Below are 16,903 nucleotides of genomic sequence, written 5' to 3'. Positions count from 1 at the left end.
TTCATTTCTTTGACTGGAAGTTTGATATTAGCAATGCGACTCATGACCGGACCATAGAATAGACATGAGAACAAGAAGAGTACAAAATACGGGCAATTCCTAAACTTCTAATTTTTTTTTTCCATAAGATTCACATTGAAACTCATTTATCATAAATCAAATTATTATATAACACTGAATATACACTTCTTGTTTGCATATAATATTAGTATCTGCTATGGGAGAAGGTGAGGAAATTTTGGCTCACTCTCTTTTCCTTGTGTCATTTAACCTGGTTGGCATTTGGCAACCTCGTGCTGTGGCGGGAGCTTTCATGTTGTCGATCAAAAGAAGGGAAAGAGTTCTTTGATGCCATGAACAAGGTCATGGAATGGACTGGGCAGCCAAACTTGTCGATTTCCTAGTTCCTCCCTGTCCAGAAATGGTTGGATACCCAGGAGACCAACGGGAACATTGTCAGGACATTGAACGAGCCATGTAAATTGTAAGCAGGCTTGTAAAGGGGAGGTTCCCTTGACATTCAAGACCGAACGATTTTTAGGCCAAAAAAATAGACTACATGGGATAGAATTTTGAGTTGATCCCTTTTGGATCTGGGAGACGAATTTGTTTAGACATCTCATTAGCTTACAACCCTTGCTACATTCCTTTGACTGGGAGCTTGCAAGCAACAACACGAAAGAGGCTTTAGACATGAATGAAACGGTGGGGATAACAATACGAAAGCTCATACCATTGGAAGCAATACCCAAGAAGCATGTCATGTATGCAAGATGATCACGCAAGATTAATTGTTCACACCATTAATAAGTACTTTGAAGAATCCTCTGCAACAGACAAATTAATATGATAGGCATGAATAAGTACAGTACATTGGTAAAACAAAAATGAGCTCTCAAGAAGCTTATCTTACTTTGTCACTGCAACCATAAAATTCAGAACCTATAGTTTAGTTATTTGGTACTGATAAATTTCAAGTACTTGTAGGTATCCCATCATTTTTTTTTAATCACATTGCCACAGGCCATGCCACAAGAAAAAAGAACCAAAGCATAAATGATTCCCATCACTCAGGACAAACTATCGACACTACAACATCAATGTCACCCTAGCTTTTTTGTTTGTGAAGAGTAGTACCTATAGTTATGAGGTAGCAGGGCATTCAAAATCATAGCGTTTTAACTAACAGCGATAAAGTTGCAAAACATCTTATTCAGTATGTAATGCTTGAGGAATGCCGATACTCCGACAGGACCAAGGCAAGCTTATGTTACCATAAGTAATATTCGTTACAAATGGCTAGCTACCTAAATTCATTGACTATATATAAACAAACAAAAGAATCTATTAGCTGCAAATGAATAAACCGAACTAGATAGAATGAGCTCGACATAACACTCAATGCAGTACCTCAATGATGGGATGAATTTCTTCTTTGTTCTGGACATTAAAAAGAAGCCTCATGGAAGCATTGAGCATTGCTTCAGGAAGTTGATAGTTATCTTATGCCATCCCTTTTGAGCAAATATTGGGTACACTGGTACAGCCACAGCCAGCAAAGTCCTGTAAAGCTTTTTCATTATGTGCTCTCCCAATCCTATAGACATAATTAAGGCCTACAAGAAGCTCTGTAATAGCTGCTTCAGTTTTTGCTCGATTGGCAAAGTGTAGCGTCGGAACAAAAGGTACATTTGACCCGGAAACCACATGCTGTTTCGCAAAATTACACTTGGATTGCCACGTAATCATGTTGTGTGCAAGGGGAGTCAGCCATTCCAATATCCGCACTAGTGCTAGACTCCACTTTGCTGCAAGAGAAGCATCATGGATGAATGAAGCCAAATTCTTCACATACAAGTTAAGTTTAACACATAGAGCATTTCTCATAGCTGTACGTAACATATTGTACAGGTCATCTCTTGCATCAAGGCCAATCAAGTGAGGTGACGAAACTAGTTTCTCTATTAAGATAATCATGTTTGCATAGTGGAGAGATAATGCACCATCACCAAGTGTTGATGTAGGAGCATTCAACAAGCGCTTGGTATTGAAAGTGGATAGTTTAGAATATATTTTATTGCTGCAGGACAATGACTCCATCTGTGAACTGTTTATTTTGTCAATATTTTTGGTGTAAGCACCAATGAACCCGATATTTCTAGTGCCAATCGACTTGCAGCTCTCTAAAATGGGAGAATTACTTCCAGCTGACATGCATCCTTTAAAAGGCCCAACACCAACATGACCTCGTTTAGTTTTTGAATGTGGCTGCTTGAAATGTAAAGCAGCAGACTGATAATGTAATTGTAGATGCTTGCCAGTTGTCTGCACAGACTTTGAAAATGACCAGCCAAGAGGTCCAGTGGAGAATCCACACAGATTATTATCAGAAGGGTATACTGAGGATGGTATTAGAGTAGAAAAGCAATGGCTGCATGAAAGACAGTTACTATTAATAGATTCAAAATCATTGTTACCATCTACAGATGCCACTTGATTGGTCCCAAAGACATTTTTTTTTTCCTCTCAAGTATTGTTAAAAGTGATCTCAACAGAAGCCAGAAAATGTAATCATAAGTTCTAACCCATGTAGACATCTCACATAGATTTTTTACTTCCTGAAACTGCCACATTACCTTCCATCGAAACTCAAGTAATTTCACTAATCTGACTTGGCATTTCTCTGCATCCTCCTAAGAGTTTAATCACATTCTGCCAGCACTTCCACCTCTGGAGTCAACTGCATCGTACTGCAACAAATCTCTCCATTTTCTTTACTTTCCTCTCCATCTTCTTCCAGTGATATTCCCACCCAAACCATTCAAAACTGTTCAAAATTGGATCATTTATGAAATGTTCAAAACGGTGATATATAAGGTAAGTGCACTTCTTCCCAAGCCTGGCCACAGATGTTGCCTGATTTCCAAAATTCTCAATTACCTAATTCAGTGCAAGATCCATAAGGTAATTTCCATCATCAGATACAACCCTTTGGATTCCAATCGAGTTTGCAATCTCTTCCCTCAACTTCAAGATCTCCCTATCATCCAAAAACTGCCATAAATGCACCAACTTAGACACTGAGCTGGCAACTTAAGTTTCATTTCAAGAACCGATGCCAGAGTCGGGGATGAAGTTCAGTCCCTGCCTTGTCTCCTGCTTGGCTTTTATAGCTATTTTTAGTCAGCCCCCAGGGATAGTTGGTTTTAGAGTCACTGAGTCAGGCAATGAGTAAGCAAACCCTGTAAAAATGCCAAGATTCCAAGCACCACCTTGTCAGTACTCTCTGAAGCACTCTTCCTTGAATTCCACCATAAACTGCCAAACCATGATTCAATCACCATCTCGCGTCTCATAATCCAATATACTAGAGATTAAGTACTAATCAAACATTCTCAAAAGATCTTACAATCCCTTTATTGAAGCATAAACAATGGCACAGATCAGACCACTATTTCCGCTAAATTGAAAGAACTCAAATATACATAAACATAACTTTCTTCTTGTGTGTATATATAAAACACAAAATAGAAAATTCAAATTCTAAGATTTATTAAATTCCTGCTGGTTAAGGCCCTTTAAAGCACAAAGAAGTAAAGTCTTAAAAGTTTCTATTTTTCCCCTATTAGCTTATATTTCCCCACTTACGATCAAACAGCCTAATTCAGCAAATTTCACACCAGTCCATGATTAGCCAAGTTAGACCCTTTATAGTGAGTAGCAACTCAAATCACTAATCAACTATAACATTTACTAAACGCAGATACCAAAAAACCCCAGACTTTAGAAGTCCAAAAACACAACAATGCAACAAGTAAACCAGCAAAAAATGCATTTAAATTACAAAGCATAAACTTAAAGGGGTAAGAAGTAAAAAGATGCATCCCCATGAAGCAACACTGAAACAGATAGTGGGAAGAAGAAGGGGCTCATAAGGGTGAAGAACAGAAGTAGATAGAGGAAGAGACAAAAGAAGATAGAAAACTGAAAATCGGACAAACCGAGGTTAAAAGTGGAAACCCAGAGTTAGGATCTTGTGGATGTAAATAAATGTGATGATGCCAGGTTCAACGCCGTCACCTTGTTGCTTTGCTTTTGGCTTTTGTCTTGTCGCACGTTAAACTCAACTCTGAAGTGAGAATTTCGAAACGGCAAATTCTTTTTCAAAGCTGAAAATGTACAACTGTTGTTATGTGAAATGGGAAACGACTTCAAAGATTACAATTTTGTAGCGTTAACTTGCATTGGAAGTGGATCCAATTTCAATGAGCTCTAAGCCATATGATTTTTAAATGATAAAAAAAATAATGTAAATTTTAGGCAAAGAAAACTTCAAAAAAGAAGTGTTAGAATTTGTAAGCAAATATGACCTTCATTTTTTTTTATAGGGGATAATATGTAGTAATTAACATTTACATGGATTTTTTTAATAAAAGATGTCTTAGTAGTTACTATGAAAATAAAAAAATAATTAATTAATTATATGAAAATGATATAATATAAAATTTTAACAAAAATTATATATATTGTCAAAAATAAATATATATTTTATATTTGATATATCAATATAAATTATAATATGATAATTTTATATTTTATACTTGTTTTATATGAAACAAATATGTAGAAATACTCAAATTATAAAATTTTAAAAATTTTCAAATATTAAAATTTGAATAAAATTCTTTAAAATTTTTATTATGAAAAATATTATTTTTAAATTTCAAAAAATTTTCTTGCCGACTAAGTTTTGGCCACCTTTCTAGAAATTAGTATTTTATCTATACTTGAGAATTGTCATTTTTTTTCCTCTCTTTTTTATGATAAAAACATAAAGATGCTCAAAAAGAAAAAGGCAAACAAAGCCATACAAATCTTTTTTATTTGGGATTTTTAATATTAATTAATTTGTTTATTCTTTTTTTTTTTTTACTCCTTTCCCTTGAGAATAGGGCCAACTTCTTTCTTTCTTTTTTTTTTTTTGTTGGGTTCACTTTTTATTTTTTTTTAATAAATTGAAAGATTTTTTCATAATTTGCATAACCCACCTACATATACTTCTCAAAATTTATAAGTAATTTATTCATTTAGTAACATATTTTAGTTCAAATACAGTCAAATGGGTTGAAATAAACATAATCTTTTTTTTTCAAAATTCAAATACTAAAGATATAATAATGTAATTGATGAGAAAATTTGAGTTTAATTGATGCCTGGTGTTGGGATGGCTGGGCCCAATAAAGAGATCACAAAGTTGGGCCCGCATGCAGGTACAGCGACAAAAGAGGGGGGGAGGATTTGCAAAATCAAACCCAAATGAAAGGGAAAGTTCCAATTTCAGATTGATATTTACTGTGCTTTTTATCGAACACTTAATAATCAGATGTATGTGGGGTTTATAAGTTGCTTTTTCCCAGTCCCAAGCTTGGATTCTCTATGACCAACAAGAAATTGAAGCTCTTGTATTGTAGCTCAACATTTTTATTAAGAATTGCTCAATTTTTGGTGGATTAATTGGAGGGCGGGTTTGGATTTCGTGACACTTTTAATGTAGTGTAATTAAGTTCGTTATACCATCGATTAAATTCAAATATTAATTACAGTAAAATTCGTTTAATATAAATATTTTTCAATCATAATTTTTTTTTTTCAATTGCAACTACAGTAATTTTTTTTTACTGTTTTAATATCATAATAATTAATCTTATCATTCATCCAAATAAAATTTTTTTGCTAACATGATGGGAATGAATTCTTTCACTGTGTTATAATTATCATTACAACTATGTTACAATTAAAGCTTTAAAAATTCAGTAATAAAACAATAACATGGCTGCAAAAGAAACTCAAATTTCAGAAAACTTGAATTAAATGTCTAGAATTTTGCTTAATCCAAATAAAAATTTTAATGTTGATTTTATGGCTCACGCAGGAGCAAAGATAAAATACTTCTTCCTTTTTTTTTTCTCAAGATTTTCTTGCCCTTGCCTAGCTATCACTTCTTCGTCTCGGATTTTGTATTGGTTTTTCTAATTTGGCCATAACTGATCAATGGATCTAAGATCATAAGCTTCAAAACAAAAGTATACCCAATTCAAACCTACAGAGCTTCAACTCTTTTGTGGTCCAAACTGAAACTTGTTTCTAGCTGTTTTCATGAAAAATTTGCTATAACCATCCCAGTTTCCATGATTTTGAATATCTTAACCAAACCAAGACTATATATTTCTGTCTTCTCTTAAAAAACCTGGCATTTTAGCCTGACAGGTTGCACGTTGACCAACCAGAATGTCAAGGAATATGAAAGGGGGAAAAAAAAACAATTCATTTCTCATGGTATATAGAAATTTACCAGTAGTATCCAAGCATTTAATTTAATGATTGATGCATGATATTTTTTCCAAATCAAAATAATTTTATGGTAGAATGGTAAGCTGCTAATTGGAATGGTTTTATCTTTGGAAGAAGCATCATCTGCTCCTCTATCCAAATTCATATCATCTCATTCTTATGGGAAAAGCATATAGGTTTAGGTGAAATATTATACATTGCATCACATGGGAGTTTGAAAAGTCAAGTAGATTTTGTTGGTAAGACTTTTTGAACTACATTCTGATGGGTTACAGCCTTACTGGGATGTAGAGAACATTGTATAACCAGTGCCCCCATTCATTGAAAATGATGTTTTCTTGCACCAAAGTATGTACTTTGGTCATGAAATAATCCATCTGACCAACTGTTTGACCACTTGTTGTATCCTTTTACTGTATTCAAGAAAGCCTAATTTTATGGGGTAGTCCTTAAAAAGGCAAAGATATTCCATAATGGAAAACAGTCTCCTCCATTAGCATATACCTCCCAAAGCAAGGGGTGATCAAATAATTCACCCTTTTCTTTTCTTCCTTTTAAATTTATTTATTCATCTTTCAAAATGGGAGCATTAAAATTGTCAAAAGAATGGTTAGATCAGTTAAGAATTAATGAAAAAAAGGGAAATTCCTTAATAGAATTTTCTTCTTTTCAGCAGTAAGAGTTTTCTAAATTTCATACAATACATATTTTTTCAACTCGGTTTAAATAAATTTATTTATGTCGGATTTAACGGATCACACATGAATTAAGAAGTTAACTTACCCTAGCCTAGCAGCATATCGTTTGTAAACAAAAATAAACGAATGCTTTGTTTGCCTACTGCATTTAACGTCCTTGGCAGCTTATTATCTGTTCAATTAAGTGATCATCAGTGAAATAGATGATGGTGCTATCCTTATCAGGAACAAAAAAAAAAAAGACAATTATGAGAAAGGAAAACAAGTCATGAATATAGGTTGGCAAAAGGAAGAAAATGCTAGCTCACCAGACGGCAGATTGCCCAAAAAAAGAGGAATATAAGGTTGAGGGAAATGAGCAGTAGATCATCTCTAACATGTTCAAGGAGTGAGCCGATCCAAAAGGGTTTTGCTTCTTTGCATTTAACCTTAATTATAACTTTTCAGCTTTTATTTCATGCCTATATATTCATTTATTATATTGTTGTGAAATGATAATTCAAAAGTCAAGAGTTGACATTTTTTTTTTTTTGAGCTACTACTATCGTTTGTCAAGGCATTTTATTGGAAAACCAAGTTTATTTGTTTTGATTATCCTGAAGAGCACAATGAACTGTCAAAGAAAGTCTTAAAATAATACATCATATGGGGTTGGCTTGAAACTCCTTAACCCCACATGCTTATCAATAGGGATAATCCACCTTATTTTACATTTTTTTTTAATTTATACAATGAATGTCAAAATAAATAAATTACAAATATTAAAATTTAAATTTCAAATTTATTAGGTATCAACTCTTAAAAAGATCTATATGAATCAATTAAGTTAAGACATTAGTTCAATTATTTTTTCTATTAATATTTATGAATTTATATTTGATGTACTGTCAGTATATAGATTTTATATACTATCAGTATATATACTATCAGTGATTCAAATGATACCATCTTATTAATAAGGTGAATTAAATAATGACACCTCATTAATAAATAAGTTTTTTTTTAATTTAAATTTTTATATATTTATTTTAAGGATTGATATTTATTCATCAATGAAGTGATATCATCTGATTTATTGATAATGTATAAAATTTAGACACTAACAATACATCAAATATAAACTTAATATTTAAAATATGCAAAAGGGTAACAATGCATTCAATAAAAAATTTAGCAATCATTTAAGCTCTTTACATTTTATTATAATTAATTTAATCTTGAATTTTTTATTTCGGATGAGTTAAACCCTTAAACATTTATTTTCACCCTAATTAAGCCTTCAATTTAACGTAAATGAGTGTTGATGGTTAATTAGTTTTCGTTTAATAATGGCTCAATTGATAAAAATAGATATTTGATAACTTAATTGATTATAATAACATAGTAGAAGCTTGGATAATTATTGAATTTTTGTTGAATTTTTTTTTTTTACTTTTTTATCTTTAAAATAACATAATAAAATATTAATTAATATATGTACAACTATAAGAAAAAAATGAAAAATCTAAAGCGAAAGAAAATTTGTAGAGTCATTCAGTATGTATTGATAATTATGGGAAGATTTGAATTTTGAGTTTCTAATTAAGCATCTTATTAATGAGTAAAATTTTTAAAAATTATTAATTTTTATATTATCTTTCACTTTAAAAATATCTGATTTACCTTTTTTTTTTTTTCACATAATAGGGGATTGAGATGGTGAAGTTTAAGCATTTTCATCGAAGCATGTCAAGTTCCATTTAAATTTTAATGTAGGTGAATGGACAATTTTGAAATAATCTAAAAAAATCATGAATGAAAACATTGAACTTTTAAATCACACATAAAAATTAAATGAATTTTACGAAAAGATTATAAACTAATAATGAAATTTAGTGTATTTTTAACCTTATTGAGAGTATTTTGCCTTTTTCTTGGATACACTCTCATATTTCCCTTTGTAGGCTTCAATGTACTATATATATGCAAATTATATCTAATGTCTTAGGTGCATAATACACATTTTAAGAGCGTTGGTGGGTTAGGTGAAACTTGGCTCATAGGATCCGGAAGAATAACCAAATTCAAACCGGTTCAACAACCACAAATTAAATTATTAACAACTCTATGTTTACTCTAAAACCACATTGCCATTGATTTTTCAATGTCCTCACTTTCCTACTTTCGTTAATATAAATAACGTGACAATGTCACACTTTTTTAATCCATTTCTCAATCCACAATTAAAAAACATAGGACAACATTTTTATTTTTCAACGAAAATTTTTTTTCTTCTCACTTTTAGTGAGAAAAGGAGATAATGTCAAAAATTCTAAATAAAAATTCAAAAGTTAATTTTTTATTAATTCGTTAAATACCATGATTAGTCACCCTTAAAATTGTCGAGCTCAAACAAACACTTGAAAAAATAATATAAATACCTCATAATGTGAGATAAAGAAAGAGTTGACAAAAATTTTTTAATTTTGATCAATTAAAAAAACGATGCAAAGTATAATATTAAGTGTATTGTTTTTTTTTTTTTCTAAAACCCACGTGATTGATATTATTGATATTACTATGATACATATAATCTTGTGAAATACCCAAAACATTTAAATGATATATTAGTTATAAATATTAAAAAATGAATGATATAAGTGATTGTACACTTATTTAGAAGTGAAAAAAAATGCATAATAATGAGTTTAAAAAGTTTAAAATTATTTCCAACTAAAAAAAAAAAAAACTTTGATACCCTTACAAATATATAATTTATTTTATGTTTTAGTTATTGCATAATTTTTTTTACTAAATTAATGTTACTTGATTTGTAATATTAAATTCAGTAATATTATAGATAATAAATAGTAGTAATGACCCAAAATGTAATTTGAATTTCATAATTACTAAAAATACAAATATTTAAAAAGAGAGAGAGAGAGAGAGAGAGAGAGAGAGAGAGAGAGAGAGAGAGGTGTTTGTAATGGAAAATTGTCCTGGCTGGATCCTGATTGGTCCCAAGAGATTTAGGATATCCAGGAATTGACTTTGCTGCAATTGGATACTGCTGCTGGAACCTGGATTTGTTGGCCGGCCAATCCCACAAAACTTACGCGGGTTAAGGTCTTTGATGAGAAAATCAAGGCCGTTCGGTGGAACTGGGCGATCGAATCGCATGGACTGGATTAAGTATGGGAATAAAATTTGGTGCAGAGGATTGTAGCTCCTTTATTACATAATTTCTTGTTTAATGACGTTGTAAATAATTGCGTGTTTGGTTTGGTCATCGCCGTCAACGGTCTTACCGACAGCTTTTATATCCACTGTTTGCTTTTTGCAGTGTTGGAATTGGATTTTTCCGTTTTCCTTCTTTTTATTTTTCTCCCTTTTTCTTTTTTATATTTTTTCACTGGCCATTTTTAGGCAAACTAGCAAAATGATGCGAGCACTCACTCGTTTAGGAAAAAAAAAAAAAAGGGGGAAGATATAGAAATTTTCCTATCCTATCTTAGTATCTAGCCCGTGTGCTCCTGAACTAAAAAGTGGCAAAATAAATTTCATTCAATTTTCAATTTTAATATTTATTTTGGCTTAATTATTACATCATTTACATGTATTTTACAAGCATTTTAAAAGTTTTTCAATGGTTGGGTGCGCCATTAAATAAATTTGTTAAATTGTACCTAAGTCTAATTATTATTATGATATTGATTGATTTTACATAAATTGATTTTATAATTTTCATAGAGTAAATACATTATAATGAAAATTTTTGCAACAACTGTAACTTTCATATTGAAAATGTATTATTATAATTTTTGTATTTATTTTATTATCGCTTTATATAAAATAATTAAGATTTTAATTACAACAAACTTTATTTTAATAAAAGATTCTCAAAGAGAATGATTAAGAGGTTTGGAACTTAATTGAAATAGTAGGGTTCGAATGAAATTTCGTTAAAAGACATGAACAACCAAAAAGAAAAAAAAAATTATATTTAAAAAAAAAAAGGGAGGCAGTCCTCTCTTTTAAATTTGTTAATAAAACTCAAATTCTCGTAGCGGAGAACAGCTTGCAAACTTAAAATTACTCTCATTTGCAAGTGTTACTGTAGTTATTCGATTAAAATAAAGTGATGATAAAGACGAACATAAGTTATTGGTATATAAAATAATAGATAAGTAGAATAATAATTATTTTATATTATATTTAATTTATATTTAAAAAAATTAATTATTTTTTTGATATAAGATAATTCAATTATTTTAAAATGAAGATAATTATTTTTAATTTATGATATTAAACTTACATATCTTATTTTATTTTTAAAAATTATATTAATAAATTAAATTATATAAATTTTGAAAAAATAATTTTGATCAATAAATTAATTATCATATATTAATTTTTACACACATCAAATATAATATAAAATAATATTATTTAATTTAATTTATAATATTATTTTATTTTATCATATTTTCTCTTCTTTGGCATGTAATAATAATATGTAAAATTTCATTTGAAGTAAAATGTAAAAGAAATTTAAATTCGAAGATTTGAGTAAATTGATTTATACTATTGTTTTAAAAATAATATTTAATAATTTTAATTTAAACATTTACAATTTATTTATTGTCAAATAAAGACCTTTTAATTATAAAAATAAAAAAATTGGTGGGAGATATTTTTATTCAATATATAAAAGAGAATATCATAACTTTTAATTAAAAAATGTTTGATGTTTTAGTTTTTAATTAATATATTATCGATGTACGAGAGTAGGGGCTTAAGTGCCTTTTCACCATTCTTGTGGTTGAAAATATCAATTTGAGGTCCCCACTAAAAAGAAAAAAAAACTTCATGGAAATTACGAACATAACGATACAAATTGAAAATTCATATTCCAATTATGCTTTGAAGCGTAAGTTAGGGATTTCAACTTTTTTTAGTTTTAAAAAAATGAGGTACTTTATAAAATAAACAAAAAAAAAACATTATTTTATGTCACTGTTTGTTGCTTCAACAGCAAAGCACCAGTTTCACTGCATTTCTAACCCAATTTTAAAGGTTTAAAGTTTATCTTTTAAAATTTTATTTAAACGAGTGATGAAATTAATTTTTGTTAGATTAAAAGTAATAATAATTATTATTATAATTGTGATTAAACTTTTTTAATTAAAATATTTATATTAAAATTTTTTTTATCAAAATTAATATTTATCTGATAATATAATAAATTCAATTATATCATACAAAAAAATTGATAAAATCCATGTCTAGATTAAATTCCCTTCCTTTTAAACAATAGCTAAAGAAGGGATTGATATCATAATTTACTAAACTATACTTCAACTTGTTGCTGTAGCCTCACGAGTTATTTTTAGGTCTACTATTTTAGAAGGAATTAAAAAAATAAAAAAAATCCCCAAATATTTGATTGGATACATAATTTTTTTGGTCAAAAAGTATAGCTTGAATCCCTTTCTTCCAAAAAACAAAAAGAGATTTTTACAGTCTATAATTACCTTGCAAATGACTTTGATTTTAAATTTTGAATTAGATTAAAGTTTAAGATTATATTTTTTAATTTTATAAGTGAGGTTAAAAAATTATTATAATTTTTATTTTTAATATATTTTAATAAATATGTAAATCTAATAATTGTATATTCATTAATATAAAATATTAAAATTTATATATTTATATAATATTTTATACAAAAATTATTTATTATAATTTATATCTATATGAAAATATAAAATATATATTTTTATCTTATTAAACTCATATATAATTATTATTCAAATTTAAAACCACTTTAAGTCTTTTTTTTTCATATCATCTTATCATTTTATGAAATTTAAATATGTGTAACATTATTATTTTATTTGTGGGATTTAAAATGTTCAATGATGATAGATGAGATAATTTTTTAATATTTAATATTGAAAAAAAGTGAAGGTGTTATTACCAAATTCATGAAATTTGAAAAGTCTTATGTGGGCTTAATTTTATATGATGAATTAGAAGTTTATGTAAAACTTCTAAATGATATCATAATGTTGCCCACTTATATTAAAATAAAAGTATTATTATATTAATTCAAAACCTTTTTTTTTTTTTTCTCATTCTACTTTTGTAAGCATTTGAATTATTCTTTAGGTGAATTGTCAAAAAAGAGAACAAGAACATTGTGCCCACATTCCTTTTTCAAATTTTAGTATAAGCAACCCTAAATGCCACATGTTAAAATTTTTTTAATATTATTTTAAGTGCAAAACCAAGCAAATTGATTAAAAAAACAAAGTCATTTTCTATTGCTATAGGGGCAATGTAGGGTTAAAATGAATAAAAGGCATCTAATAAAATAGCTTATTTTTGCAACTTTTTTTTTTTCAAAATTACTTTAAATGAAATTATTTAAAATTTTTTAAATTTATAAATCTAGAAATTGTAAAATTCGAAAACTTTTACAAGTCTTTCAAAATTTTTTATCTTAGTTCGTTGAAATCAAGAAAAAATTTTGAAAACTCACATGCATAAATTTTTTTTCTATCAAATTGCAAATGAATTTATAATTATTTGAAATAAATTGTACTTTTTCTTTATAATTTTTTTAAAATTCTTCATTTTATGAAAATTTTTAACTGAATTTTATTTTTTAAACCTTAAATGTAATCTTTTTTTTTATTTATCATATATGAAAATTCAATAAATTATAAAATTTATTAAACATACGTATCCAAAATCTTTTATAATTGAGAGAAAAAATAATTAAATAATTTTACTTTAAAATAATTTTAAAAAATAATTTTGAAAAAAAAATAGTTGTGCTGAGTAAAAACATGATACAAATAGAAGCACCATTCTAGTAATTGACCTTGTTTTCAGATGTGGAGTCCAGACAAGAAAAAGACCTTAGTTTCCCACCTCCATTAATGGAGGGAAGTTTATAAAATCTCTAAATTTCTCTCTCTCTCTTTCTTCCAAGTTAAAAGAAAAGAAAAAGCTACACCATCTTCAATTTCTGGCGCCATTTGAAGGAAACCTGTCTTTGTTTCAAACTTCACCTTCTTTTCTTCTCTCCCGCTTCTAATTAAACACAAAAAAGCTTCCCCAACAAAGCATACTTATACCCAACTTTTTGGTCTTCTTGAGAAGAACTCCATTTTTGGGTTTCCATTTTCAAAATGGAAGAAAAGGATAGCACCATATCTGGGTCACTAGGCAACTCCGACACTGACTCACCATCTGCACCAGTGAGTAGCCTGGTGTTGCCTCAGGTCATGAACATGGACATGAATATGAACATCACCATGAGCTTGGAAAGAAACCTTGATACTGCAGCAACAGCTGAGGGAGTAGGAGCGGCTGGAGCAATAATAAGTGCAGCAACAGCAATTCCAGGACCAGGTGGAGGAATAGTAGGGAGTCCTGGAAGTGGAACTGGGCTTGATTCTTTAGGAAAGAAAAAGAGAGGGAGACCAAGAAAATATGATGCAGATGGCAAGCTCAGGTTTCCGTATCCAGCAATGACAACTTCGCCTACTGGCTTCACTTTATCTCCTTCTTCTCCTACTGAGTTCTCCTCTTCTAAGAGAGGTAGAGGCAGGCCTCCTGGTTCAGGCAACTGGCAGATTCTTGCTTCTCTAGGTAATTAAAGTTCAAGAAAGTTTAAGTTTTTGTTTCTGTTTGGTTTGATACAGAACTCCGTTTGGTTCCCAAGAAAGTCCAGAAAGTTAGAAAAGAAAAGTAAAATCTTGTGATTGGTTGCATGTCTTTTGTTATATTGTCTTTTTCCTTTTATGATAGTTCTGAGTTCTCGACTTGCATAACAAGGAAAACAAAAAATAAAAAATAAAAAATAAAAAAATGTAATCTCTAATGTGAACCAGAGATATAGCCTTAAAGACTTATCCCTTTTTAGCATATTTTGTTTCTCTATTGCTCACCGAACACATTGTGGGTAGTTGATTCATGCTTTCTTAGGGAATTGGAAGATTAAGTTAATAAATGGTGGGTTTTTCACATTAATTTCAACTTTGACAAAAGGAAAATAGCAAAATAGCAAATTTGTAGTGACTTGGTTTTTTGCTTCTCATTTTTCTCCATTTGCTAGAAATTAATAAATTTGAAGTTCAATTAGATCTGATTATTTTTAAAATGTGACATTTTAATAATTTTAAAATTAAAATTTTAATACCTATTATTTATTTTCTCTATTCGCAGACTATGACTTAAAAAAAAAATTTAATTTATGATAGACATCATTCTAAGTTGGTGAATTTTGGGTCCAGAAATTGGCTTTTATTTTTATGAATCAATCAATTCTTATTGCTTTGGACATCAATTACAAAATCTATATATAAATCTTAAATCTGCACAGGTGAGTTGTTTGCTAACACGGCTGGAGGGGACTTCACGCCACATGTGGTCACCGTTAATACTGGGGAGGTAATGTTGCCAAGAGCCAAAAAAATGATGAGAATTCTAATTGAGAGTAATTTGTACGGATTTCAGATCCTGTATTGAGTTCTTTAATTTGCATGATTGGAGACATTGCCTTTTGATTGCAGGATGTTGCAGGAAAAATTCTTTCATTTTCGCAGAAGGGTCCTCGTGGGATTTGTATTCTGTCAGCTAATGGAGCTGTTTCTAATGTTAGTATTCGGCAACCTGGTTCATCTGGCGGGATTTTAACATACGAGGTATGATTTCTAACCTTCTGCTGCTAATATTGTTGTCCCTACTGTTTCAACATTGATATTTATGACCAAATTTGAAATTGCTTTGCAGGGTCGCTTTGAGATATTGTCCTTAACTGGTTCGTTTACAGTCATTGACACTGGTGGTGTAAAAAGTAGAACTGGTGGGTTGAGTGTTTCATTAGCTGGGCCAGATGGTCGTGTGCTAGGTGGTGGGCTTGCTGGTATATTAGTGGCTGCTAGTCCTGTACAAGTAAGTGCTTTTGCTCCTCTGATAGTATATTCACAACCACCATTTTTGCTATATAAAACAATCTCTTGAATCTATTATCTCTAGTTTTGTGCCTGGAATTTTATGCATTTGTTCTAAACCAATGTATGAATCAAGTGATATAGTTCAATATTCTTATGCTAGATCGTGGTAGGAAGCTTCATGCCAAATGGATACAAATTGCATAAAAGGAAGCACTATCGTGATCAGCAGACGGTGGCATCCACAGTCGCTGCTTCTGCTGCTGCTCCTTCAGCCACAGTGACAGCAGCAAGGCCAATCTCACAAGCAAAACCTGATGGTGAGAACTGTATGACACCAACGTCCCCCTTTCCAGGGGAAAGCCTTGGGGAAGCAGATAATAACACAATTGACAAACGTATATCGAATGCTGCAGCCTCTCTTGTAGCTGGTTGGAAGGGCTCCTCAGAACCTACATCAATCCATTGGCCATCCCCTGATATTAACGTGTCTGTGACTAGTGAATAGGGTGTCCAAGGTATGTATTTGTCCTCTGCAACAAACATTTTATGTATCAATTTCAGAAGTTCTATTTATAACCCCCATAAAATTTTTCATTTCAGGTTACTGTCGGAGGCTGACGTGATAAACTCATTGAAACTAATTTTATTCACTTTATCATTTGTAACAATTAGATCTAGCGAGAATTTTCTACCTTTATGTCTGATGTCTGATAGGCAGATTGAACTTTTCTTATGTATTTTGCTGGCGGTCAGAGAGCTAGGTTGTCAAAGCATGTTTATTTACAGAAGGGTTGATACCAAACTAAATTTAGACAGATCAATTATTTTATGTTGGTAACATTTTTGCTGTTGTTCACTGTTACATTTTTATTTTGTAAAAGGGAGATCTCCTCCTCTACTCGGTGT

General features: G+C 30.1%; 1 protein-coding gene and 1 pseudogene across 2 annotated transcripts; one reads left to right on the top strand and one right to left on the bottom strand.

Annotated features, from left to right (window-relative positions):
• Positions 1-86: 86 nt before the first annotated feature.
• LOC149515914 (uncharacterized) lies at positions 87-4,243 on the bottom strand (annotated as a pseudogene). The gene is made up of 3 exons (XR_016326166.1): positions 3,242-4,243; positions 1,411-3,092; positions 87-827 (listed from the first exon to the last, which is right to left on the bottom strand). The product of XR_016326166.1 is annotated as an uncharacterized LOC149515914 (transcript).
• A 9,677-nt stretch (positions 4,244-13,920) lies between these two features.
• Positions 13,921-16,895, top strand: LOC111296408 (AT-hook motif nuclear-localized protein 1-like). Its single transcript, XM_022890694.2, has 6 exons — positions 13,921-14,690; positions 15,424-15,491; positions 15,614-15,745; positions 15,834-15,995; positions 16,158-16,512; positions 16,598-16,895. Exons 1-5 carry the CDS (start codon positions 14,228-14,230, stop codon positions 16,500-16,502), a joined length of 1,170 nt encoding a protein of 389 aa, XP_022746429.2. The 5' UTR covers positions 13,921-14,227; the 3' UTR covers positions 16,503-16,512; positions 16,598-16,895.
• The last annotated feature ends 8 nt before the right edge of the window (positions 16,896-16,903 follow it).

The sequence above is a fragment of the Durio zibethinus genome, chromosome 12, assembly GCF_047325235.1.
Source record: "Durio zibethinus cultivar Kanyao isolate XHJ-2024 chromosome 12, ASM4732523v1, whole genome shotgun sequence".
NCBI lineage: Eukaryota > Viridiplantae > Streptophyta > Magnoliopsida > Malvales > Malvaceae > Durio > Durio zibethinus.
This window is presented reverse-complemented; position numbering and strand designations above follow the sequence as displayed.

Bases quoted from the DNA above. Each gene is read 5' to 3' on its own strand.
- LOC111296408 (XM_022890694.2), top strand. From the start codon at position 14,228: ATGGAAGAAAAGGATAGCACCATATCTGGGTCACTAGGCAACTCCGAC. The intron at 14,691-15,423 runs GTAATTAAAGTT...AAATCTGCACAG, and splicing joins GCAGATTCTTGCTTCTCTAG to GTGAGTTGTTTGCTAACACG. The intron at 15,746-15,833 runs GTATGATTTCTA...ATTGCTTTGCAG, and splicing joins GCGGGATTTTAACATACGAG to GGTCGCTTTGAGATATTGTC.